General features: G+C 56.1%; 1 protein-coding gene across 12 annotated transcripts; it reads right to left on the bottom strand.

Moving 5' to 3' along the window:
* Positions 1 to 25,665, bottom strand: GPR35 (G protein-coupled receptor 35). Of its 12 annotated transcripts, none has more exons than XR_006820255.1 (3): positions 14,285 to 14,443; positions 1,122 to 6,947; positions 1 to 134 (listed from the first exon to the last, which is right to left on the bottom strand). XR_006820255.1 is itself a non-coding variant. In XM_046018593.1 (3 exons), exon 3 carries the CDS (start codon positions 6,935 to 6,937, stop codon positions 6,035 to 6,037), a length of 903 nt encoding a protein of 300 aa, XP_045874549.1. In that variant the 5' UTR covers positions 6,938 to 6,947; positions 14,285 to 14,372; positions 25,544 to 25,665; the 3' UTR covers positions 807 to 6,034. The 12 variants fall into 12 exon arrangements, 11 of the variants coding, with proteins under 11 accessions (XP_045874549.1, XP_045874555.1, XP_045874557.1 ...); XM_046018593.1 differs by lacking the exon at positions 1 to 134 and adding an exon at positions 25,544 to 25,665 and having other exon boundaries at positions 807 to 6,947; positions 14,285 to 14,372; XM_046018599.1 differs by lacking the exon at positions 1 to 134 and adding an exon at positions 25,544 to 25,665 and having other exon boundaries at positions 807 to 6,944; positions 14,285 to 14,372.
* Between the last annotated feature and the right edge of the window lie 1,517 nt (positions 25,666 to 27,182).

Raw genomic sequence — 27,182 nt, 5'->3', positions numbered from 1 at the left:
GAGGGGCAGCCCCGGCGCCGGATGAGCAGATGGAGATCCTGGTAACCTGGGACGGCACGCGCCCAGCTGTGTCCGCTCTGCACCCATCGGAGCTGTTCCCTGACAGGTGGTAGGAAGCTAGTGACTGGCTTCACCTGGGGGCAGGGAGGGAAACGCAGCTGTGGCTGGTCCCCTCCTCCTTGACCTCCCACTCCCTCTCTCCCTCCCCCACCACTTCCGGTCACAGCCCCAAGGGCTCCCTGTTTTGACCCCAAGAGGCTCCACTGAGGCCACGTCCCCTGCCCCACCCAGAGGGACCGGATGCCAGGATGTGGACAGTGGCCCCCGCCACAGAAGGGGGCTCCGTGGGGGATCCTCTCTGGGCTTCTCCACTAGCTCAGCCCAAGACCTTTGTGACTTTACTGTCCCCTCTATTCCCCAACATCCTGTGGCCCTGTCTGAGGACCATCAGCCCATGGCCCATGGAGCGGGGGCCCCCACAATCCTCTGGCAGGGGCCACAGGCCAATCTGCAGAGAGGGAGGACCCCCCAGCCCATCAGGAGAGCAGTGGGATCACCAGGCTGAGCCTGTCTTCTCTCCTGACTCTGTTGGTCTTCCTACTTCTGTGTCTGCATGTCTGCCTCACCCCAGCCACCCCACTCGGCCCTCCTGCTCACTGTCCACCCTCCTCCTTGGGGCCCTCCTTTCCCCTTCCTCCCACCAAAGGCTCTCCCCCAACCCCTATCTCCCCATCTCCCCCGTTCTCTCTCCTCCCCTTCCTCTCTACCTCTGCCCCACACTGCCCCCCACTGTCAATCCCTCTCTCTCCCCCAGGTCTACCTCTGTCCCTCCCACTGTCTCCCCATCTCTGTTCCCCTGGTTCTTCCTCTGTCCCTCACTCCTTCCCCCCTAACTATCTTACCTCAGACAGACACTAACTGTCCCCCCAATCCTTGCCCTATGCTTTCTTATTCTTGGAGCTCAGTGCTGTCCTCGCGTGGGAAACACGGGGCTCAATGCAGGCCAGCCCGAGGCCCTGCTCCTAGGATCCCTTTGCCCAGCTTCCACTGGCCAGCAGGGAGAGGGCAGGCCAGGCTCACGGAGGGGACAGCAGGGGGCCACAGGCTTGGGGGGTACTCACCAGTCTGGGAGGCCTGGGGCCTTGGGGATCTGGTCTGGGCCACTGTCCACACAGCCAGACTGGAGCCCAAAGCCATGATCACAGGCTCTGTGCTCTCTGTGCACCGGTGTGGTCATGTGTCTGAGGGCATCTGGCAGGGGGCACCCCTGCTCGGAGCCCCCTGCTCTCGTCCCTGTGTGCCTGGCTCCCGCTGTGTCTACCTACCGTCTGTGACATCCTGTACCACATTGCTTCCTGACCACAGCCCTGGGCCACCTCTGCAGTCATCTGGAGCCCAGGGCCGGAGAGTGAGGGCACTTCCAGCCTGCAAGGACCGGCCTCCCACACGGGGCAGAGCAGGGCCTGCGTGCGGCTTCTAGGAGGCCGGTTTGGGCCAGGTGGTACCCCCCGCCTCTGCGCATCCATGATTGGCACTGGCTGGGGAGACCCTGGACAGGATGCCTGCCTCCTTTGGCACTGGAGAATCCAGAGACCCTGGGCCGCAGCCCCCACCCCCACAGTCAAGGAGAGCTGCTGCTCAGGGTTCCAGACACCCGGCCCGACAGTGTGTCAGGCTGTAGTGGACGCCCTGGGGTGCTGCCGGGGTCCCCATAATGACCAAGACACATGCTGCCCACCCTTCCTGCCAGAGTTCACAGCCCAGGGCCCCTCTAGACTTGCCCTCAGCAAGTGACACAGGGCATCAGGGACAGTGCGTCCGTAGTAACCTGTGTCCTCGGCTGTGTCATCTTCTCAGCGCAGAGCCCCCACGAGTACGGAAGCTGCTCCCTCGGCCCTCCCCACTCTGCTAGCACCATTGATGGTAGGATTTCCAAGCACACTCCTCGGGAAACCCCTGCATGCCAGCCTCCCTCTCAGAGACTTCTGGAAGCCACCCCGATGCAGGGGTGTGTGTCTGCCCGAGCACCAGGGCGGCCCTGCCCTTGGCTGCACCAGCAGCCCCAGGGAGAGGGTCCAGGCCTGGGGTTGCAGAGGGTCTGCCGACCACCTGTGGGAGGAAGGGCATCAGAGGAAACTGAGTCCTGTCCCCGGCTTGGGAAAGCCTGGAAGGAAGCAGAGGCATGTGGGGGAGCCCATCTTCCCATGAATCGGGGACACCTCACAGTGGAACAACACAGCCTGCGAAGCCATGAGGCGGCTGAGCTGAGGGCAGGTGCTAGGAGGACGCTGGGAGGGACGGCCCGACACACAGACACGGCGATGGGCGCCAGTGCATAAGGCATCTTGTGTGTGGCAGGGGCTCTGAAAGGGTGGCGAGGACACCCCTGCTCTGAGAGGTGTGTGGTCCCAGTCCTGTGGGGGGTGTCTCTTGGTCATCAGTATCATTTCCGCCCTCCTGTGTACCCTTCCGGGGAGGCAGGAGCTGGAAGACCCCTTCACTGCCAGCGCATGAGATGGAAAGGCTGCTTCCCCCAGCAGGTTTCACGTGGTCAGACGTGGGGAGCCGCTATCTGGATGGTCACTTGGGGAATGTGGGCAGTAGTTTCCTGAAGCACTGACCTTCTGGTCAGATGGACACTGTATTCCACTGCCCCCCTCCCTGGGGTCCCTGGGGTGCCCAAACCTTGCCATACCCCTGCACAGGGGGAGCTGGAGGCTGGGCAGCAGCCCCACGCCTGCCTCCACTCCCCAAGACCCTGCAGGCCCCCCTTGCTGTGGTACTGCCTCAGGTTGATACACCCTGGCCCAGTAGAGGATAGACACGTGTTCTTAGGGAAGGTTTCTCTGTTGCACAGCAGCGGGTGGGTCCCCAATAACAGGAGGCCAAGCTCAGCTCTGCCCATGGGTTGCCAGCTTCCTCCCTCAGAATACCTTCTCCTGAGGCCAGCTGCAGCCAGGCTCCAATGCCTAGCAGGGACTGAGAGCCTTCATGGAGAAGCAAGCTGCCCCAGAGGAAAGAGCCACAGACAAGGGACATCGGCCGGATGACACACAGACTATTAGGAATCAGGTGACACGGCTCCCCCAGGAGCACCTTCCTTCTGTGTGCAAATTCCTGGACACATACGGCTGTGTCTCACCCAGCTCTCTGGTTGGACACACCCCGGTCCTGGGCCATTCTCTGGGTCCCTCCCCATCATGGCTCTGCTCTCCCCAGCCATCCTGATCTGTCTGTCTGCTGCTCGGAGACCACAGACACCACCACCTCCTGCTTCGTCTGCTGGAGGTGAAGACACCTCCCTTTACTTGCTGCTCACACTTCCTCTGGCTGCTGCCAGGCCCTCACCAGACTGTACCCTCCAGACCCTCTCCCAGGTGACTATGGCGTGGGACAGAACAGTGTCCCTAGCCAGATAAAATGCCCTAGATATAAGCCTAGCAGAAGGAGAATGAACTGGTGTCCTCCTGCATTCTGGGCCCTATACTCCTGTTGATGCAGCCTCAAAGTGAGCCTGCTTTCAGATGCCCATTGCTTGCTAATTAATGGTGAGCCCAGTCCTGACCAGTGTGCCCAACTGCCCCGTAAGCCATCTGGGCCAGAGTGGGGGGTGTTAGGGCAAAAGTCTTCCACGTGGTCTGGCCCAGCCCAGAAGCCTCTCAGAGTGTGTGGGCAATGATTAGTGTCCAGAAGTCAGTTCTTTGGATGTTTAACATCTGTGATTTTTGCCTTGGCTCCTTTTCTTGCTCCTTTGGGAATTTTGTGAAAGTCCAGCTGCCTGCACTTGCAGGAAGTCAAGAGCGGCCTGAGGGACAGAGGGCGCACCCATCCCCTTCCCCAGCCACAGATGGGGGCCAGCAAAGGGGAGCCGCGGGGTCCCCTCAGGAGGCTGGTGTCCTGAGAGCATAGCCAGCTGCCTCCGCCACCCAGCAGCTCCAGCCCCGCCATCAGGAGACCCTGCAGAGGTCTCCTCCCAGCGTCCCCACCCTCCCGAGGACAGCCCTGGTGAGCCTACAGCTCGGGAGAACACCTGGGAGCTGGGCCAGTCTCAGCCCCGACCCGTGCAGCTTGCACTGCTCCCTGGGCCCAGAGTGAGGTTCAGAGTTCTTAACACAAGGCTCAGGAAGCTTCTGTCATGGGGCCCGTCAGCCTTTGGTCTAAAGTTCTGTTCCTCCATGGCTGCTCCCCACTGGCCCCTGGGCATCCCCCTCCTAGGGCCTATAAGGCTGAGCGGGGAACAGGTGGGTGGAGCTGAGTCCCAGGCCCTATTCTGCCTCTCTCCCTGGATCCTGAAATCTGGCCAAGGACAGCCCTGGATGTCTACGCCTGACCCTGGCTCACTGCTCAGCCCAGTAGCCATCCCACTCTACAGTGAGAAACCTTCTCTGGACCCCGTGGTCCCTTGGAAAAGGAGAACACTGGAGGGTCAGGGGGTAGAGGTAGGGGCCTGGGAATTGTCTGCTGGGCCACGCCCCCAGAAGGGCGGGGTTGTGATGAGGGGCCTGGTGCCAGGTGTGGAGGGTGCCGCTGGAGGTCAAGGATGGGGAGCACTGGATGGGGTGAGGGGTGTGGAGAGTCCTGGGGAGCCCGGGATGAGGTTGGGGACATGGGGCTGGGGGTGCAGGATGGGGGCAGGAGAAGGAGGTGGTCTGCCTGTGGGGGGGTCCGCCCAGAAGCCTTGTCCTCGTTCACACCTCCCCTGCTTCCACATGGCTGCATTCCACCACCACCCCCGGCCCTGCTATACCCAAGAAGCCTGGCCATCTTTATGCCTTCTTAGGACAGAATGCTGCCTGGCCCAGCCCTGGTGCACGTCATGGGCGCAGGGTCGGCACTCCCTACCCAAGGTGATGAAGGGCGGGGGTCCCCAACGGCGGGGGGGCATCTGAGCCCCAGCATAAGACAGCCATGGATTGAGCTGCACAGGCCCCCTGAGTGCCCCATCTCTGAGCAGAGGTCCCCTGAGCGTGGACCTCCCTGAGCAGGGACCACTCCCCGCAGGGCCCCTGAGGGACTGCCTCAGCTGCAGAGGCTCAAAGCCAGGACACGACTGCCATTCAGGCTCTGAGCCCACAGATGGAAGAACAGGATAGGGAGGCTCTTTGGTGCCCAGGGAGGCAGGTGGGCTGGGGTTCGAAGCCAAGCCCCTCTGGCCAGCACCACAGGGGGCCCCTAGAAGGGCCCGGTAGTTCCAGCCTGAGTGGGGGTGCCCAGGCCCATGCCAGGAGGCCAAGGAGGGGTTAGGGTACAGTTCACACCGGTATGGGCACCCCCACCCCCGCCTGAGGACCTCCAGGTCTTGCAACCCCCAGGCAGGGTCCTCCAGCTTCCCTGAAGGAAGCATGAAGGGAGTGTGTCCCCTCGACAGACCTTGGCCCCTTCCCTGCTGTCCCCCAGCCCACCGCCAGCCCATCGCATCTGTGCAGCCCCTACAGGGGGTCGAGCGGTCCTGATTCTTCCTTGGTAGGAGGAAAGCAGGCTGTGGGCCTTTAGCATGGCCCTTCCGGGAGCTGCCCATAGCCCCCAGAAGACGTGCAGGTGGCCGGGAGTGGCCAGGGGGTGGGAAGCAGGTTGGGGGGGGGGCAAGGAGAGCCCCTGGATGGAAAGTCCTTGAGAGCCATCTGGAAAGACACCCCAGCATCCCACCATGAGAGTGTGGGGGACACGTGCACTGCACGCACACAGCCTTGACAGTCCAGGCCCAGCCCTGGGGGACAGCAGAAGGCTGCCCACTGAGGCCTCACAGCACAGAGCAAGCATGCACTCTAGTACCCCAGGGGTACCAGACTCTGGGCACTCCAGTGTTGACCCTGTCCAAGGTTGGCCTCACTCAGCCTTCAGGCCTCCTGCTCTGGTCCTGACCCTCTTCTATCCCAGGGCTTGGGGCGACTCTGCCTCAGGGTCCATGCCCGCACCCTCTCCACCCTGCCAGGCTCCTGGAGCATGCCCAACAGCCACAGCGAGATCAGGGAAGCCCCAGCAGGCAGGGCCTCCCAGAGAGCCTGGGACCTGGCTGATGTGTCCATGACTTGTTCTAGGCAAGGGTCACAGAGAGGGAGTTCTCGTTCCTGTGGGCCTTGGCAATGGGCATTGAGGCCAGCGAAGATGCCTCCTGGAACTCCTTGGCCATGAAGTAGTAGCAGATGGCGTCCAGACAACAGTTGGCATCCGAGAGCTTGCCTGTGATTATGAGGGCATAGCAGATGGCAGAGGTGTTCAAGCTCGTGGCCATGACCACCATCAGCACCACATGAATGGGTAGGAAGCAGACCACGAACACGGCCAGGTTTGCCCAGACCATGCGGGTGGCCCTCCGGGTCGCCTCTGCCTGGTCCGGGCTGGCGGTCGGCCTCTGGCCCAGGGCGGTGACCACACGCAGGGAGCAGAAGACCAGCACGGCCAGTGGCAGGAAGAAGCCCAGCAGGGAGAAGAACATGGTGTTGGAGCTTTGCCGGGACACATTCGAGAAGCAGAAGCCACCCTCCTGCACGCCCAGGACCCAGCGCAGCCCCAACGAGCCGGCCACCAGTACCCAGAGCGCCGCGCACACGGCCGCAGCCTGGCGCGGGGAGCGGAGTGCCCGGGCACGCAGCGGGTGCCGCAGGGCCACATAGCGGTCCACGGCGATGGCCGTGATAAGGCTGATGCTCATGTACCTGTTGGCCAGGTAGACGCCCTGGGAGAGCAGGCAGAAGGGCGTGTCTGTGGTCCTCTCCTTCAGGGAGTGTAGGAAGAAGGGCATGGCGCAGAGCAGGCAGAAATCGGACGCTGCCAGGTTGACCATGTAGATGCGGGTCTCAGTCCACCGCCGCATACGGCCGCAGAACACCCAGAGTGCCAGGCCGTTGAGCAGCAGCCCCAGACCCAGCAGCAGCCCCGTGTAGGTGGAGAGGACAGTCTTGACCAAGGGGGACCAGACACAGGTGCTGTTGCTCATGGTCCCGCTGCTGAGGGCAAGAAGCAGGCGATAAGAATGGCAGGCAGGGAAGGGGGGCGCGGGGCTGGCAGGGCCCCACCCACCTCCAGCCCACATCCAGGAGCCAGACTCGCCTTCCCCAAGAAAATCATAGAAATCATCAGGAGCTGCGTGTCACCCTCCAGGCCAGACCCAAATCCCCACGCACTGGATTGAGAGGGAAAACCAAAGCTCTCAGAGGCTGGGTCGGGGGGGGGGGGGCGCATGGTGGGGGGCAGGGTCACACAGCCAGGTGGCCCAGAGACGGAACCAGATCTCCTCCCCTCTCCCCAGCCCTCCTGGCCTGTGACTTGTCTGCTGCTGGGCAGAAAGGAAGGTGGGGGAGCTCACGGTGGTCAGTGTGCCAGCGCTCAGGCCCCTCACAACGCTGAGAGGGCCCCCTCTGCACCTCCCTGTACCTGGCCACAGGAGGTGCTGATCTGTGAACCACCCTCACACCCCCGCTGTCTCCCACCCGGCCGCTCCTGTTGGCAGAGGGCCAGGCGGCAGGGCTGCGGCTCAGGACGGCTCCCCAGAAAGCCCAGGACTCTGGTCTCCCTCCCATGCTGCTGCCCTACATCCTCTTCCTGGGGCACAGCCACCACAGGCCCCAGGCACAACCCTCTCGCCGAGGCCCCACCAACCCAGTCCTATGAGCCAGTGTCCCACTTGGAAGGGCCCCTTGAGTCCTCTGTGGTCAGAGCCTTGATGGCAGCCCTGCCCCTTCAGGCCCAGACCAGCGGGTCGGAGCAGGCCTCTGTGCAGCCCTGGGCATCCATCCCTATCACCGTTAAGGCCACCATAAGGCCTCACCCTCCACCACCCCATGCAGTCCCCTCACTCCCCAGACACGCTCCAGAACACAGCCCCAGAGTCAGGGTGGACTTGGTCAGGGCTCTGACACCCACGGCGTGGCCCATGATCTAGGAACTGGACTCTGGATTCACCCCAAGCTGGGCAGGCCTCAGGCACTCCAGCAGAATGGGGCACTGGTGTCACACACGTGGGATCACAGGGCACCTGCATGGTTGGCCCGTGTGCCCAGTGTCTGGCACAGGGAACGCTCCCACCAAGCCCCCCTGCCCACCTTGGTTCCTTTGGCTGGGGGGCTGGGGAGACAGGGTGGGAGTGGCCGCCCCTCCCCCCATGAGTACCAGGCCCTCTGGGGGCTCCCTGCTCTCCAGGAGTGGTATGGAAGGGAGGATTCCTGGGTGGGCTCTGCGTCCCTGCCTCCTTCCCGCACAGGAAAGGGAGAAATATCCAGAACCATTAGGTTCATTAGTGCCTGGGGCTGAGTGGGTGGGAAGGGAGCTCATTTCCTCACTGCAATCCCCTGGGGACCTCGAGGTCACAGTCCATTAGGGAAGCAGGAGCACAGATTTCAGCCAGGAACAGAAATATTCTGCCAAATTATCCCATTTCATCCCTTTTGAATTTGAAAATGGCACACTTGCCAGCAATTAAAGATGTATGAACTATTCACCGCATGTGAAGACTCCACACATTGTTAATGATACTCTCCTTTTTTTTTTTTTTTTTCTTAAAAGATTCTGGTTTTCGGGGTGCCTGGGTGGCTCAGTGGGTTAAGCCGCTGCCTTCGGCTCAGGTCATGATCCCATGGTCCTGGGATGGAGCCCCGCATCGGGCTCTCTGCTCAGCAGGGAGCCTGCTTCCCTTCCTCTCTCTCTCTGCCTGCCTCTCTGCCTACTTGTGCTCTCTGTCTGTCAAATAAATAAATAAAATCTTAAAAAAAAGAAAAGAAAAAAAAAAAGATTCTGGTTTTCTCTCTGTTCTGACACCCAGATTCAGAGGCCCCTCAGACCGCAAGCCAGCCAGGCTCCACTGACACCCAGTGCCTACAGGAACCATCCACGGGGGTCCTTCCTCCTTGCCTGCCCTGCCCTCACAACTGCAGCTCACCCAGAAACACAGGTGACCTGCCAGGCGGGCTGTGGTCAGGTCCCCCCTCAGCCCAGGATCCTCAGAAGCTGCTGGGAACATGAGGTGATTGTGTGGAATCTGGGTCCTTCCACGCTGTGGGCCCTGCTCTGCCCACCTGCTCTGGGTCCAGGGGCAGTCCCTTGCACCTTGGCCAGCAGCGCCAGTGGCCTTGGGCTGGGTGGCCCGTGGCACACACCTGAGACCGTGGCTTGCACGCAAGCCTCAGTTTGCCCCAGGGAGAGGGTGCAAACTTGGCAAGGTGTTGAGGGCACACACTGAGACTGGGGAGAGTTGCCCAGCTTCTGAGGCTCTCACTGTAAAAGCTCAGGAAATCCCATCCCAGGGTCCAACCCAAATGGTCTGGGGCCCCCAGAAGCCATCAGAGTCAGCACATGCCCCTGCCTGCGTCTGACCCTGACGTCAGGATCTGTCCCCAAGGCAGGGACCCATTGGGTCTTCTGCGCAGATGTACAGGCTTATCACCTGCAGTAGACACTGCGGTCACTGCCCTAGTGTCTAGGGCCCCATGGCGACAGGGCAAGTGCTCGGTAGCCAGAGGCTCTGAGTTTCCTGCAGGGGGAGGCCGGGGGGTGGGTAGCACCTCCAAGGCCCCACTTCCTTCCTGAGGCTGAGCTCAGTCAGCTCCCCACCTGCGTGGAAAGGCACCCTCGGTTCTGCGCTGACAGACATTTGCAATGACCTGAAAGTAGCCCGTGGTGGCATTTGGGAGGCCGGCGCGCCCCGCAGCCTCCGCCAGCCCTCCCTGCTGTCTGGCAGGGGGGTGCCATGGAGTAGGAAGTCGGGCAGAGGGTGGGGTGCGGACCCCAGGTGCCTGAGCGCTGTAGGGGCTTCTGGAACCCGGACCACACACAGGAAATCCTCCAGGATCCAGGCTGGTTGTGTGTGAGCGAGATGGATGCGTGGCCAGACAGACCCCTATAGCAGGAATACGGCCCTCAGACGCTTTCTCTTCTGGTTTCTCAGATCCTGGTCACAGCCCACAAAGTGGGTTTCAGAGTCTCAACTGAGTCTTGGGCTGCCTGGGGTAGTTTCTGGGAAAGAAAGTGGGAGCCAGCACCACCTTCCTAGACAGAGAACCAGCATGTTGGGTGAGAGGGAGCGTCCTGGAAACAGCCAGGAGAGCAAGGCCGGACAGTTCTCCCTGCCCGCAGCTCCGCAGAGTAAGCAGTTGGCCCAGGGGCTGCAGGGTCATGTTCCCTGCCTCCAGGGCCAGCATCCCAGCAGGAGGGTCACCTGTGCACCACCCCCCTCTCCCTGCACGTCCCCCCACCCCAGACAGGGGATTTCCTGCTGCTCTGCTCCTCCCTTCCCTCCCCCTGGTGTCCCCTCTCAAGCCCACCTCTTCAGAAGCCAGATCTCCAGACCAGGCCTCCCCCCTGCCCCCTGTCCCTCCAGGCCTTCTGGCCCTGCCCTCACTTAGCCCCAGGCACCTGCGGGCCTCCGTGTGGGCCCTGCAGTCCACCCCAGCATCTCTCCTGGCACAGGCTGTGAGGGGCGAGGGAATGCTCCCACTACCCCTGCCCATTCCCAGAGGTAGGAACTGAGACCCAGAGGAGGGAGGGGCTGCGCGGCACCTCCCCAGACCACCCCCCCCCACCAGAACCCCCTGCCCAGAGGCTCCTGAAGAGGGGTCTTGTCTCCACCCTCCCCCACCACAGTGGCCCCAGGCCCATCCCTCCAGGCCCAGCCTGATGGGGGTCCCAGCATGGCTCCTCCTTCTCTCCCTGCCTCTCTGTCTGCCCCTGGAATCCCCAGCCATTTTGAGCACCCCACTTGGTCCCGTTTTCTAGAAAGAATTTCTCATGGATTAAAGTAGCAGGCTGTGTACTTTGTTCTAGCTCATGGCAGAGACCTGCTCTCAGCTACATCAGCACGTCAGCGCAGGGCACAAAGGAAGGCCCCCTGAAGAGTGCTGACCAGTTGGTGGTGGCCAGGAGGGGAGCACGGGATGAGCTGGGGCCTCCGTGTGGACTGTGAGGTGGGCTCCCTCCCAGGGGCAGAGGCCCCCTGCACCCCCGGGGTTCACAAGGCCTGGGAGTGCAGGGCTGGCTCCAGATTACAGCCCAGGTCCATTCTCTTGCTGGCGGCAGCCTTGAACCACCAACACGGGCCCAGTAGAGCAGGACTTGCAAGCACCCCCACCCCCACCCCGTGGAGCCCCTGGGAGCCTCCCCCAGTCTGCCCTCCCTCCCAGCCACCACCTGCGGGACTCCCAGCTCCCTCCCCTGCTTCGCACCTGCAGAGCACCACATGCTCCCCTTCCTCCTGGTCCTCCGCCCCTCTGGACACTTGGGGTTACTCCACTGATGACAAAATGCGCATCCTTGCCATGTGCAGCTGGGCCTTCTAGGGAAGTGAACCTGACCGCTGAGTCACTGCACAGAGCTCTGGGCTGCGGCCCAGGGGCGGGCCCAGGAAACGCTGCAGCCTCTGAGTACTCCTGCCCTCCCCAAGCTCCCCTCACCCCCCTCGCCTGCTGAGAATGATGCCCCTGCCCACCTAGGTCAAATGAGTAATTAAAGTGCCAAGGAAGAGGGCAAAGGGCCCTGAGGACAACGGGCAGTGCAGCCTTGACCCACCCAGGGTCAACTCCCCAAGCTAAAATATGCATCTGCTCTGACCTCACTGCTCCCCCTTTGTGCCCACCCTTGGGGCCCCCGCAGGGGCACCGCACAGGATGTGGCAGGGGGACGCAGGCCACCCATGTAGGTGCGCCCTCATGCAGAGTGGGGCATGCGCTCCCATCGACTCCCTATTCCTGGGGGTTCACAGAAGGCAGACTAGGAGAGGAGGCTTCTTGGAGGAGGCAGACACTTGAGCTGGGCCTGAATGGTGGGAGGAGGTGGAGATGGAAGGGCTTTCTGGAAGGTGGAAGGGTGCCCATGGGGCAGCTAGCCTGGAGGAGGAGGAGGAGGAAGGGAGGCAGCTTCTCTCCCAAAGCCTGAAGCCCACAGCAGGCAGGGGAGGTGGCCGGCCCCCTGCTCCGAGACATGACCCTTTCTGCGGGTGGAGGAGAAGCCTGAGCGGAGCACTCCCCCCCCACCCCCCCGCTCGGTGCTGGACAGGCCACCTTCGGAGCCGGACTGGTGGCTGGGTAGAGGCCGGTCTTTCATGACCTCCCCTCCCTGCCACACTGGAGCCTGAAGCAAAAGGATGCCAGTCCCACCACCCACCCTTAGCAAGGGCCAATTCATGTTCACGTTCATGGAGGGTTGGTGCTCTTGATTCCGTGTAGTCAAACATAGCATCAAAGCCCAGTCAGTCCCCATAACTGGGTGCTGGCAGCCTCTGAGATGTTCGGCCCGAGGCCAGGGCCGCCCTTGCTGTACCCTGGCGCCAGCCCTGGCCCAGGCACCTGGTGTCTGGAAACTGTGAGGCCTCTGGAACCTGGACTCAGCCACAAGTCTAGACTATCTGCAGAGCTGAGCAGAGAGAAGACCTAAGCTTCTGTCATCTCCCCACCATGGACATTTTCTGATCTCCTCTTCCCAGAAACCAGGTCTGGGAAACATCTTCCCCTCCCACCAGTCTGGCCAGATGAGGGTGCCACAGGGGGAAACAGGGGATGGGGAAACCTGTGGGGGGGGGGTGCTGGGGACACCATGGGGTGGGGAAGTCATGGGTGGGGTCAGTCCCACATGCCATCCATCTCCCAAGTCCCCCCCTCCTCAGAAGGGGGCCCTGGCCACCCCCTCCTGCTCCTCCTCACAGACCCTCCACCCCCATCCAACATCCTCATGCTGCAAGAGCTCCTCCTCACTCTTGGCAGACTAGTGTCCCTCTCACGCACAGGAAACACTCTGGAACTCCTCCCCAGAACGGAACTGCTGCAGGTCACACCACGGCACTGTTCCCCATTAGGAAGGCTTCTTCTCTCCAGTGTCCCCTGGCCCTGCGGTCTTCCCTTAGCATTCAGACCCAGCTCAACTCCCCAGAGGGAGAGGACAGTCACACCTTCCTGGCTACATTGCCTCCCAGGCCTCTCCCCTCTGGCATCTACCCTGTGCCCCAGGGAATGGCTGGGGTGCATGGAAGGCCAAGGATAAGTTGCCCCCAGCCTCCGGCCAAAGCCCCAGGCCCAGGCCTGTGGGGAACAGCCTCCGAGGGGGGCATTGGAGGATGGCTGCCCTGTTTCCAGAAGCTGGCATGCACATCTGTGGAGGCAGGAAGAGTCTTGCCGTCTGACACTCAGCTCTGACACTCCTTGGCCTTTGGACCTCTCATGTTAACTGTGACCTGAGAGTCGCACACGCCAGGACCCGACACAGAGGCCACGGGTCTAGGATGGCTCTCTGGAGCCCTGGAGTCCTGAGGTGGGCAGCCCTGGCTCTGGTCATCCAGTGCTCCTGGTCTTGCTCTCTGGCGCTTCCCCTCAGCTCCCCCTCGGAAATCTTCCCCCTGGAGCCCCTTGTTCCCTCTTCACCCTGCACCCAGGAGGGCACTGCTGGGCTGCCTGGGACCCCACAGCGCCAGACAGAGGGTCTGGTCAAGCCAGGCACCCAGACAGCACATCCACAGTCCTTTCTGGGTGGAGAATGGCCCAAGCAAGGTGGGGGGGGGGGCTTTGCCAGAAGGGAGAAGCCACCATAGGACAGGGGACACTGGGCAACTTGGGGATATGAGGGCATCCTGAGGGGTCCTGAGAGGGTTCTAAGGTCCTAAGTGTTCCTGAGGGGTACTGAGGGGCCCTGAGGTGGTCCTGGGGTCCTGAGGGGGTCTTGAGGAGGTTCTAAGGAGGTCCTGAGGGGTCCCCAGGTCCCGAGGAGGTCCTGGAGTCCTGAAGGGTCCTGAGATCCTGAGGGGTTCCCAGGTCCTGAGGCAGCCTGAGGTCCTGAGGTCTTGCGACTTTGGCTGGGTTGCTCCTGCTCCCACTGCTGGCATCCTTGGTCACATCACAGGGGTGACCGGCATGGGAACAAGGGGATCTGAGGGGCCTATAGGGGGTTGCTATCCTGTCCATCCCACTCCCAATGCCACAGCCTTGCAGACTCACAGAGGATTAGCATGGGAGTGCCCTGGGCTTTGCCCTTCCCTGTCTCTCCTTGCGTCTACCCCATCCCCTTTACCAGCAGCAGGGCGCAGCCTCCCGCAGCCTCTGCCCTCAGATACTTAGGACTAGGCTCCGGCAGCTGTCCACCCCCTCGCCTCCCACTCCCTCTGCTTGTGCTCAGCTGCACCTTTCCCCCTACCTGGAAGACGCCTGGGGGCATCTAGACACCTGTAGGTGACAGAAGTGTCCCCATCTGGCACATCCATGCCCCATAGCCTCATCCAGAAGGGCAGGCTGCTGCTCTGGGGAGACAGCAGCAGGTGCTGGCCCCTTGGCTGACCCCAGGACCCCCAGCTGCCCTGGGATGGCTCACTCACCTCTGCACAGCTGCTGCTGCCCTCCTCGGGGCTGGCTCCTCGAGGGGCTGTCCTCCGGCCTCTGCTGCTGCTTGGAGCCCCCAGGACCCTGCCAGACAGGGGTGGTGGGATGGGGCGGTGCTGCTCCAGCTGCTTTTCACACTGTTGCTGACCCCCTGAACTCGCTCCCTTACTCTGACAGACCTCCTTCCCCTTTCTCTGCCCAAGGCGCTCTGTGGCTGCGAGCCTGGCCGCTGGCCCCATGCCAGGTCCTCCGTCTGCTCTCACGCCTGGGGATGTTGCCTTCCAGCACCACCCTACCTCCGTCAGACACAGTGGTCCTGGAGCCCAGAGCCCGCCCCGGAGCTGTCCCCACTCACTGCACCCACCCTCCCCAGGAGGCCTCCTCTTCCAGGTGGTCCTCCCAGCTCAAGCAACTGCCTGCCAAGACTTACAGGGCTGGGCCCAGGCTGAGTCTACCTGGAAGTCACCATGAATGTCCACAGCTGATGTGGATGTAGCCTGAGAAGGGCAATCTTCCCGGAAAGGGCATGTGTCTTCAGGAGGGGTCCCACCGCCCACCTCCCAGGGCAGCCGACCTCCTACCTGGGCTCCTCTGAGCCAGTCTGTGGGCGCAGGGCCCAAGGAGAGGCTTGCTTTACCAGCACCCGCAGAGATGCCCAGATAGGGGTCCTCAGTTTCCCCAGACCAACCCTGCTGAACACTTGCTGCTTGTCCTTGTCATTCCCCCTACCGCTCCCCAGGACCACTTCCTCTGGAAGTTGGGCAGGACACCAATGGAGAGCAGAGAGGAACAGATTCACAGAAGAGGAACCATGAGCTGGAGAGGGTTCATTGGAGATCTGAAACAATGCTCAGTGTATTCATAAAATGAGAAATAGAAATTAAAAGTGTCCTGCAGCACAATTTGTCCCTGTCAGATGAGGCTAAATCCTGGCATCTGACAGCCATCTCTGGGGGAGATAGCCTTGGATGTCATCTGTTGGGATTTAATGTGATACGAACCCCATCGGAGGGGACCGGGAAATCGTGCAGACTTAGAGATGCCTTGCCTGTTGACCCAGTCATCCTGGTTCCAGGAATCTGTCCCACACACAAACCAGCCCCGTGAGGAAGAGGGGACTGGAGATGATATTTCTTGCCGTGCAGTAGGGTAGCACGGCCTGGAAGTCACTCAGATGTCAGAGAGCCCTGTGTGCATGAAGTGCTTGCTGTTTACACCGCGGGGCACCAGGAGGTTGTAAAAAGGAAGGAGAAATATTCTATATGTTACTAAATGGTTTTCTCCAGGATAGATTGCTAAGTGAGAAAAGCACTGATGTGTCTTTATTGATTTACAGCATGCCAGCAGCTTGTCTTTACAAATGGAAGGATAAGCCATTAAATTTGTTTTAAATTAAATTATTACCTACAGGGAACAGGCAGAAAGGAGGTGAAGGGAGACTGGATAGAAACTAGACTTCTGTACATAGGAATATCTCTTGGTTTGTGGTTTTGGCTTTAGAGCTGCATAAATATTTATGTAATTACTAAATTAAATTGAATTACATTTTTAAAGGAAATTTTATTTTTTTTTAGATTTTAGATTTTATTTGAAAGAGAGAGAGAAATCATGAGGGGGGAGAGGATGGGGGAGAAGCAGACTCCCTGCTGAGCAGAGAGCCCAACGTGGGGCTCGATCCCAGGACCCTGGGATCATGACCTGAGCTGAAGGCAGAGGCTTAACCCACTGAGCCCCAGAGGTGCCCCAAAGGAAATTTTTAAACTTGAAAGCAAGATAAAACCAATAAACTTGCATTATCACCTGACAGCACTGTCCTAGCAAACTCTTCCACGTGATTTAAAAATCCAGTATTTGACTGTCGTCTGTATAGCCCGACTACAAAAAGGATATAAAAAATGCTTCATTTTCTGTAATCATTTTCCAAATAATATTAAAACTCAGTTTCGTCTGTATATGTGCATAACGCATCTTAAAAGCATCTTAAACTGTTTTCAGTAATCACACTGTTGATAGTAATGTTGGTATTGTGATTTGGGGATTATTGTGTTGTGAATAATTGTAAATGAATACTGACGCTGGGCATTGTTGAAGTTTCTGTGTGGGATAAATGAGACGCAGATGTATTTTCAAAAAGGTCTAAGGAGAAGCATGCAGATCGGAATCTGGGTGCATAGTATCAGTAGGTATTCGGACTGTGTCATTTCTTGGAAAGGAAAGTTAGTATCTTAGTTCTGACTAAGTTCTGACTAAGTTCTGACTGACAAGACCTAAAAACCAGCACCCAGGCACCCAGATTTTGGTCTCTAGATACCACTTCTCTTGAAGAGAAAGAGGGGCTCCTGAAGGCAGTGGATGCTTGCAGGTCTGGCTTAGGAAATTATAGGACACTTGGGATAGTTGTTCGTCCTAGAAAACAAAGCAGATCAAGACTCTTGGACAAAGTCTAAAGGATTCAGGAGTTAACTCAAGTTCACTCCCACTGGCCAAAGACAAGATGCTTTGCATGGCAAAAAGTAGAACCATTTCCATGAACGGGGACACAAAAAAGTGCTTAAATCCATGAATTTGTAAGTATACTTAACAAACAGACAACCAGTCCCTTCATGAAGAGGCTGGCCACAAAAACAAAAACAAAACAAAAAAAACCCCCACCTGAACTTGATTAAACCCCAGGAGCTAGATCCCAGGAACAAGAGCCAGAGAAGGCACAGAACAGGACCCATGACATTCCAGGGGTGCAAGCAACAGACTCCGGTCTGTGGGCCACTGTGCAGGGCTGGGCATCAAAAACAAGAGTAAGAGTCACGAGGGGAGAGAAAAAGATGACTGAGAAATCTCTCACTCTAGAGACTCGACCATGGGGCACCTGGGTGGCTCAGTGGGTCAAGCCTCTGCCTTCGGCTTAGGTCATGATCTCAGAGTCCTAGGATTGAACCCCGAATCGGGCTCTCTGCTTGGCAGGGAGCCTGCTTCCACCTCTCTCTCTGCCTGCCTCTCTGCCTACTTGTGATCTCTCTGTCAAATAAATAGATAAAATCTTTAAAAAAAAAAGAGAGAGAGAGACTTGACCGCATGTCAGTTAGTGGAGGGAAGGGACCTTAAGTACATCCTGTTAAGCGGCCGGTGACCACGGACACTTAGGGTGCCGGGCCAAATGGAAAGTCACAATCTAGTGTCATAGCAAAGTCCAGAGACAGAAGAAAGACAGCGGCCACTCAGTGTTCCATTTTGCCCCTGGTTACACAAGACAAGAGTCAGACGCCCTATAGACAGGCAGGAGGACCATCTCACTCCTGAGGAGCCCTGAATATAAGGCTCCCACCTGTGTATGGTGCGGGGGGCCAGGGGCAGTGGGGCAAGGCTGGGAGTGAAAAGCACTGAGTCAGAGTTGGAAAAAGAGCCTCAGCCAAGGACCCTGGGAAGCAGGTCTGACTGCAGTGCGTGCCTACCAATGCAGGTGTTCGAGGAGCGGAGCCCATCAGCCAGGACCTGAGCCCTCACCCCAGGCCCACTTAGATGCTATGGGGTACACAGACCGCAGGGCTGGGTTGGGGGTGCTGCTCCTGCGAGGCCTGAGGGCCACAGCTCTGTGACCGCTGTGGGCAGGCGGTGGAGAGCACACACAGGGTTTGGGCCTCTACACGGACTCCTCAGGTCCCAAGCTAAGGCAATTATTTTTTAAAGGTGTATATGACCACGGGGGAGAGGTGAAGACTGACTGCATGTCTGATAAAACTAAAGTCATGTTCATTCTGGCTCAGGTGTGGTAATGCATGTGTGTTTTTTTGATCCTTATATTTTATTCACACTGAAATTCTTGTAGATGACATGATATGATGTCTGGCATTTGTCAAAATATTCTAAGCTAGTAGATGGAAGTCAGGTGAAATAGGACCAGTCATGATTTGGTCATTGCTGGAGTTGGGGTTGAGGGCACATGGGGTTCATTATTATTTTATTTGTATCTGTTTGAAAATTCCCACAATAAAAAGTTTAAGAAAAGGATGGCCAAATACCCACTACAAGTCCTTAAGAAGCAAGGAAAGGATCTCTGTGACTTTTCTTTCAACTCCATGATAGTGTAAAAGGGGATCTTCTCAGTGGTCCTAAAATGATGAGAAATCCCTGCCAAACACAGGCAGGAGGGTCAGACGGTAGGAGAAACCACGGACCAGAAGATGCATGCCCAGGAGAGGACTCCTGACACACAGAGGGAGGCCGAGGGCCGCCCCAGTGGGACGGCAGTCTACATGGGGCAGATGCAGCTTTGGGAGGCACCTGGTACAACAGAGCCCCCTCCTCTTTCTCACGCACAGGTCATGCATGTACACACACACTTACACGCGTGCAAAGCCTATGTGTATATGCACACACGCATGTATAAACTCCTCTGTACATGCACACACCCACAGCACACACACAAACACACATGCACATACAAACACATAGACAAACAGACACAATTACATACACATACACACTGTTAAACTGAATAAAGGAAAACTCTTTTAGAATAGAGTTGGGAGCAGCAGGGGAACCTCTCCAGGCCCCCCACTCATGGCCATTTGCAGACCCCACAAGAAGGGACCACGTTGCAGGTGGATGGATACTACTTTACTATCCTACCAGCGGGAAGAAAGATTTCTTTCTGGCCCTGGCAACAGCCCTGTCAATGAGAGACAGTCACTGTCCAGCCAATGAGAGACAATCACGGCCCCGCAATGAGAGACATTGATGGCCCCGCCAATGAGAGACATTCACAGACCAGCCAATGAAAGGCAGTCACGGCTCAGCCAATGAGGAGCCAGTATACTTCAACCCCTCCCGACCCCGTCACACAAAAAAGCCTTCTCTCCTTCCCTGCTTGTCTGAAGACTAACCGGCTTTGCTGATAAGGTGACTGTGTTCTGTTCTGAGGTTGATGCGGCACATACACATGCTGTGCCCCTGCGCAGGAGGATGCCGGGCGCACACTTATCCGTGCTCGTGGGATGGGCCCTCGGGTAGACAGGAGGCCGGTACGGCCCCCGCGAGGCTCACCCCGTGGAGGGCACGGGCTGGGAACCGCCCAGCACCGCGGATGAAGCCCATTCTCTTGGGACTCGGCGCTGGCGGCATCTGCTCCGCCTGGAGAGCTGCCTGCAGGGCTGAGTCCTCCTCAGAAGCAGGAGGCCCTCCGCCAGCCCCGGGGCAGCAGGGTCCACCTCCCCGGCTCCAAGCCTCCAGGGCACCGAGTGGGAAAAGAAGGCCCAGGGGCGCAGGGAGGGGCTCGAGGCCGCGAGGGGTGCACAGAGGAGAGCACCGGGCTCTTCCCCAGTGCGAAGCTTAGGGTGCAGCCCGCAGCCCGGACCAAGGCCAGGGGAGGAGCAGCGGCGGTGAGGGGCTGGAGCCGACCCTCGGACACAGGTGGCCCCGGAGGGCGGAGGGCCACAGAGGAGGGCGGTGTGGGGGGTGAGGGTGATGGGAACGGGGAGAAAGGGGGGGAGCCGCGGTGGTTGGGGTTGGGTCTCTGGCTAGAGTGAGGGCGAGGGCAGGGGATGGGCGGGCTTGGGTTGGGCTGCCTTAGGGTAGGGTTAGAGCCAGGCCTTAGGGGTCACAGAGCAAAGCTTGAGTTTTTACTTGATTTGCTCACTTAAAAACTCTGGAGTTCAAAAAATCTTGTTTGCGTTGTGATCAGAGAAAAACTCCCTAAAGGCCTGATATACACGCGAAACCATATCAGATTTCTTTTTAGACTTAGAAATCAGGGTTTGGTTCAAACCAAAAAGCTGATCTGTGGCCCATCGTGCCTGGGTTGAACACCTGCTTTGTACACAAACAGCCTGAAGGAAAATCATTTTGTCCTTGAGACGCCAACCAGTGCCCCTATCCCTGTATTCCTTGACAACGAAAGTCCTGATTCCCGCCGGTGTGCTCATCTATAGTCTTCTGAGCTTTTACAAGATGCAAAAAGTACAGGCTGGTAAAAACTTCATTCTCCAGAGCCCTTTCTTCATTATGCAGGCACGTTTCCTGGCAGCTGTCCTAACCTGGGCTCAAATAAAACTCTCTTTCTTCTAAAGATTCTAAAGGTTTGTTCATTTTGCATTGACATTCCTCCCTCTCTCTCACACACACACGCGCTCACGCACACAGTTTTTTGGTTCATGCTCTCTCACCACTCCCCCTCACCTGGAGCACCCACACTTCGGCTCTCGCCTCCCCAGCTGCCCTCTTGCACACCCACCCACTCCTCCCTACCAGCTCCAACCATGACTGCCTGTCCACTTGGATTTCCTCCAGTGCATACTTACTGAGCACACCCCTGCCAGGCCCTGGGCTCCGTGGGTCAGCCTCCTCTAGTCAGTGGGAGTGAAGCTGCCATCGGGGTGGGGCAGTCACTGGTAGCCAGAGGCATGGTCTGAATAAGAGGCCATACCTCCTCGGGGGGACCCTGCTTGCTGAGTGTGCAATGATTCAGGTCACAGGCTGTCCTGAAGGTGGTGTCCTCATGCAGACTCTAGCTCCTCACACACCCACGCCGCAGTGCCTGGGCCCTGCGGGCCGGGTCTCACTATGGTCAGTCCACCCACCCCGCAGGCACCTAACGGGCATTGTTGTACTTGACTCCCAGCAGCATGGGGCAGAGTTCTTCATTTTGAAGTGTTTTAATAAAGCATTAGATCTAAGTGTCCAGCCATGTACACACTCACAAATTAAAGAGTGGGATCTCCAATGATCTTTGGGAGCCCCTGCATCTTGCCCAGATCCTGAAACCCTCTCACAGCACCTCTCCACACCCCACATCTAGCTCCTGAGCCACTGCCTTTCTACATCCAGTCAGTCATCAGCAAGTTACATATGCATACTGTAAACCCAGTAGCAACCACTGAAAAAAGAGTTATAATAAATAAGCCAAGAGAGGAGATAAATGGAATATGAAACAAGACTTTCAATCCAAAAGAGGGAGAAAAAAGATACAAAGAAAAGATGAGATAAATAGAAGGCAAATGTGAGACGGTAGATTTAACCCAAACATATCAACATTTCCATTAAATGTAATTGGCCTAATGCTCCAATTAAAAGGCAAAGATTTTCAAACTGGGTTAAAAAAGCAAAAAGTGGGGGCACCTGGGTGGCTCAGTGAGTTAAGCCTTCTGCTCAGGTCGTGATCCCAGGGTCCTGGGATCAAGCCCTGCATGGGGCTCCCTGCTGAGCAGGGAGCCTGCTTCTCCCTCTCCAGCCTGCTTCTCCCCCTGCTTGTGCTCTCTCTCTCTGTGTCAAATAAATAAATCACGTCTTAAAAAAAAAAAAAAAGCAAAAAGTGATAATAATAGGTTAAAAGTAAACAAAATGAAAGAATGGAAAAAGAAAATGCAAACACTAATTTCAAGAAAGTTGGGATGGGTAAATTACTATCAAAGTTAACTTCAATATAGGGAATATTACCAGGGATAAAAAGGGACATTTCTTTGATAAAAGGATCAACTTGTCAAGAATGTGCTGACAGTTCTGAATGTCTGTTACCTAATAAGAGAGTCAAAATATGTGATGTAAATTAATAGAACTAGCAAATAAAGAGAAATCCACAACAATGATGGGTTATTTTGACCCATCTCTCAGTAACTGAGAGAAAACTAATAAGGGTATAGCTGACTTGAACAATGTCAGCTTAGAGAACGGTGTGCCCAACAACAGCAGATTATGTATTCTTTTCAAGTGCACATGTGAACATTCTCCAAAGTAGGCCATATGCTACGCCACAAAATAAGTCTCAATACAATTAAAAGGAATTAAACCATATAGAGTATATTCTCTAAATACAACACAACTAAATTAGAAATAAATAACAAAAAGATACATAAGATATCTAAAGAGTTCCCAAATATTTGGAACTTAAACACATAATTAATTCAAGGGTCAAATAAGTAATCAAAGGGAAACTAAGAATTATTTTGAACTAAATGATAATGAAAACACAACATCAATATTTGCAAGATAAAGCTAATGCAATGTTTTGAGGAAAATTTGTAGCTTTGAGTGCTTGTTTTAGAAGAGAAAGTGTGTAAAGCCATTGATCTAAGATTTCACTTTGGGAACCTAGGAGAAATATAACAACAAATTAAACCCAAATAAGTAGAAGAAAGAAAATAAGAGAAAGTAGAAATTTAATAGAGTACAAAAATAACCTATATAAAACCAATAAAATGAAAGTTTTTTTTTTTTTAAATCAGTTACGCTGATAAACCTCTGGCTAGACTGGCCAAGGTAAAAAACACCCCACAAATTACTAATATCAGGAATTAAAGAGAAGGCATCAAGATCATATAGACTTTAGAAGAACAATTAACATTATTAGTAACTTCATGCAAATATATCTGACATCTCAGTTGAAATGCACAAATTTCTTAAAAGTCACAACTTGCCAGAATTTATACAAGAAATATAAAATGTCAATAGTATTTATTTATTTTTGTAGTCTGTATCTATTAAAGTTGTTGAATTCATAATGTAAAACTTTTCCACAAAGAAAACTCATGACCCAGATGTTGTCACTGGTGAATTCTATCAAACATTTAAGAATAAAATAATATCAATCCAAATACTTCCAGAAAATAAAGAAAAAGAACACTTATCAACTCATTTTCAAAGGCAAGCTTTAACCTCATTCCAAAAAGACATTACAAGAAAGGAAGAATAAAGATCAAATCATGCATGAACACAGATACAAAAAATCCTTAATAAAATATTAACTAACTGAATCCAGCAATATGTAAAATAAATAATACATCACAAACAAGTATCCCAGGAATGCCAAGGTTTAACATTCCAATGTCAGTCAATATAATTGACTACATTAATTAATCAATCAAGTAAGTAATAAAATAGAGTGTTTATACAGTCCTCTCAATAGATGCAAAAAAAAAAAAAACCCATTTGATAAAATTCAACATCTATTTATGATAGAAATTCTCAGCAAACTAGGAACAGAAGGAAATTGCCTGACAATTTGCCAGACAATGGTCTACCAAAGGACATTTACAGAAAAAAAAAATCACACCTAATGGTAAAAGATTGAATGCCTTCCCACTGTGATCAGAAACAAGGAAAGTGACTCTTGCCACTTTTATTCAAAATGGTATTGGAGGTCCTAACCAGCAGAAATAAGGCAAGAAAAAATGCATTCAGATAAGAAAGCAGCAGAACTTTCTGTTTTCACATATGACATAATTGTGTATGTAGAAATTCCTAAGGAATTTACCAAAAAAAAAAAAAAGCCCTAAAACCTAAAAACCAAAACGATCCAACCCCAAAACTATAAATAAGTGAATTAGCAAAGTTATAGGACAAAAAATTAACATACAAAAATTGTATTCCTATATACTAGCAGCAAACAACTGGAAAAGTGAACCCCAAAATACAGTATCGTTTGCAAGTGTCAAAAACCAAAAGTAGTCAAGAAAAAGTGTAAGGGGCGCCTGGGTAGCTCAGTGGGTTAAAGCCTCTGCCTTCAGCTCAGGTCATGATCTCGGGGTCCTGGGCTCTCTGCTCAGCGGGGAGCCTGCTTCCCTCTTTTTCTGCCTGCCTCTCTGCCTACTTGTGATCTCTCTCTTTGTCAAATAAATAAATAAAATAAAATAAAAAAAGAAAAGTGTAAAATATATATGCTCAAAGCTACAAAATATTGCTGAGAGAAGTTGAAGAAGACCTCAAAAAATGGATTGGTATACCATGTTCATGGATTGGAAGGGATCAGTTCTCCTCATGTTGATCTATGTGATCGATCTAATTAATGACATATCAAACATCATGTTCTCCTAACTATACCTCAACACTGACCTCTTCTCTCTGCCTCTACCACCTCTCATCTGTCCAGGACACCATCATCTCTCCCTTGATGTCTGCAACAGCCTTCTGCTTCATCCCCTCCCCATCCAAAGACTTCAACCAGAGAGAAAGATGTCAAATATACACAAATCAGACCCTGCTTAAAACTGTGCAGTGGCTACCTACCACCCAAGACATAAGACCCAAGCTCCTTAAATGGACCTCAAGGCCCTTACCTACCTTTCCAGCCTCAGCTCCTGCCACATTTGCTGAGCTACTCCCCACACTGTAGGCACAGAGAGCTTCTTTCCATTCCCTGAGGGAGCCCAGCTCCTCTGCCAGTCCCAGCCCTGCACTGCTGGCCCCAGGCTGGTCAAGGACCACCCCCATGTGTCATCCATCCCTCACCACCAGGATTATCCTCATGACCTGTGTGCAGTCCTCCCCCCCCCACCACATGCTCACAGAGGGGCTTCAGAATGAAGGCACGGGGAGCAGGGTAGAGAGATGTGTTGATGCCTATGGGTCTTCTCATTGGGGCTTGGTGGATGAGGGATGAGAGCACATCAATCAGATACAGACACATACACACATACGTCCCAGTGCCCTGACATCACACTTGTCCAGGCCCCAGGAACACACAGGGGCCAGGACTGACCTGACAGAGTCAGCCCAGCCCGAGCCCTGGCTCTTCTCCTGGGTGATTTGCTAAGGGAAAGGCAGCTGAGGGTGGGCACAGGCTGAGCCCTGGCCCTGTGTGTTCGGGGAGGGTACTTTAGGCAACTGTGCACAAGCCTGGTGACTAACCCTCCATGCCCTGTGCTCCCCAGGACCTGAGCAAGCAGGCTCCCAGACCAGATGCGAGACTGTGCTGTGCTGGCACCGCCGGCACCCACTGGGAATCAGAGGACCAGGCAGAGGGTCCTAGCCAGAGCCCCACAGCTCAGGTCCCCTGGGCAGGGGCTGGGCCCGAGCTGTAGAGCTGAGTACTCCTGGGGGCTAGAAGGCCCAGCCTGCCCCCTAAAGCCCATAAAGCTCATCCTCAAAACCGATGAAGGATATCTCCTGGATAGAGCAGCCATGTCCGAGGCCTTGTGCTCAGGTCCCCCAAGCCCCAAAGCCTCCCCAGGAAAAGTGACTCTTGCGTTCATTTCCAGGGGCAGCAAATCTAGCTTCCATCTGTTAAATATTAGAGGAGAAAAAAAAAAATCTAGGAAGACCAAATGACGCAGGCATAGGACTCTAAGCAAGAAAGAAATGATGATTAATGGAGAGAGAAACAGAGAGACAGAGAGGAGGGGGCCTGGAGCATCTGAGAACTTTGCCCCAGCCTGGCTGGCCCAGGGCCCACTCACCCAACTCCATCCTGCCTCTCGCCCGGGAAGCCCTGCCCAGCCAGGCACCCTTCTGTGACACTGAGCTCAGGGAAGTGGCATCTTGATACTCACCTCAGAATGCCTGCCACCCCTAAGGCTGATCCAGGCCTGGTTGGCGGGGGGGGGGGGGCGGCGAGGCCGATGAGAATAAGACTCAGGACCGGGCAGGACACGGCTCCCATGGGGAGGGCACAGCTCGCCTGCCTGAAGCAGGAAGTGATAACGAGAAGGGAGCCTGAACAGGTGGTGTGGGGCAAAGTCTGCCAGGAGGGCCGAAAGGGTACTGTTCGGCTGCACACACCCAGACCTGGCCGTCTGTGTTGGCGGGGGCCACCAGATGCAGCTACACATCCCCCACGGGCAGGTGCACAGGACCAGGACTACACTGGGGCCTAGTTGCTGGACTCCCTTGGCATGGCCGGCCACTGCTGCTGGGGTCCTTGGAGCTGCAGGCCAGGGCCACGGCGGGTTTCCAGTCCATACCGGTCAGCAGGGCCAAGTGGTGAGGCAGCTGTGGGCCCACCCATGTGGGGCTCTGTGGTCTGCAGCCCCAGCTCAGCCCGGTGCATCCTGCATGGGGCTTGGGAGTGGGGGGCAACGCCAGATCGCCAGATGTGAGAAGAGAGGCAGAGGCTGGAGGTTTCTGATGCATGGGAGGTCCCACTGTGCGGTGGAGGGGGCACAGGTCCACGTTTTGTTGCTCCCTTTCTCAGCAGGATGAGCTGAGCTGGTACCCATCCCGCAGGCCAAGGACTCCAGGGCAAAGCAGAGAGCCAGAGCCTGGACATGGGGCACACTGAGCGTGGCCAGAGCCCAGGTTCGGCTTCCACAAGGATACCGAAGCCCAGAGAAAGCAAGCTACTTCTGGAGGTCACTGGGCCAGAAGGGGGAGCCACTACAGGGAACCAGGCAGACACTGAGGATGCCCTGGGGGTCAAGATCAGGTGAAGGAGCCACATGGAGGGGGGCACAGACTGGGGGCTGCTGGGCAGGAGGGCACGAGTGCTGAGGCACTGTCTCCGCTGGCACCCTGCTGCCAGGGCCGGTCCCTGAAGCCCAGCTTAGCTGAGGGCTGGCTGCCTCCTCAAGGCTGCCTTTCCACCGGTGGATGCCCTCTGTCCTCACTTGACCCCAGAGAATGGGTCACAGCGTCACAGCGAGGGCCACTTCCAATCCCACCCCTAGGCCACAGAGAGGCCAGCCCCCGCCTTCTAGAGGCATCCTGCCCATCTGAGGAGTGAGGTGGGGCGGTGAACAGCACTTCTCTCTTAGGCCCTGTGCCACGGCACCCTGCCCTCCTTGGGAGGATGGCGCATCAGCTGGCTGCCCCGGGTGACGGTGACCCCACGGTGCTGGGGAGTCAGAGAGGTGGGAGGTGAGGGAGAGGTCTGGCTGAGATCACGGCCTGCTGCGTCCAACTGGGTAGGGGCCCGGGGGCCGGCAGGGCCGCCTCCTTCCACAGCAGGCAGCTCCTCAGGGTCTCGCCAGGTAGCAGGGGATGGGGCGGGGGGAGGATGGCGTAAACCCAGCACAAACAGGGAGGAGGATGTGAGCCGTGAGCCGTGCCAGTTCTCTTTCCCAGGCTACTGCCTCCTGCTCCTGTACCAGGGCACGCAGCTCACCCCTACCGGCTCTCCAAACCATTCCGTACTGCTGTCTGCCCCCCAAATCAGCTGTGCCCACCTCACAGGCCAGTTAGGCCTGTCCCAGA

This window comes from Meles meles, chromosome 9 (assembly GCF_922984935.1).
Source record: "Meles meles chromosome 9, mMelMel3.1 paternal haplotype, whole genome shotgun sequence".
Taxonomy (NCBI): Eukaryota; Metazoa; Chordata; class Mammalia; order Carnivora; family Mustelidae; genus Meles; species Meles meles.
Note: the sequence above shows the minus strand (reverse complement) of the source record. Positions and strands in the feature narration are given on the sequence as shown.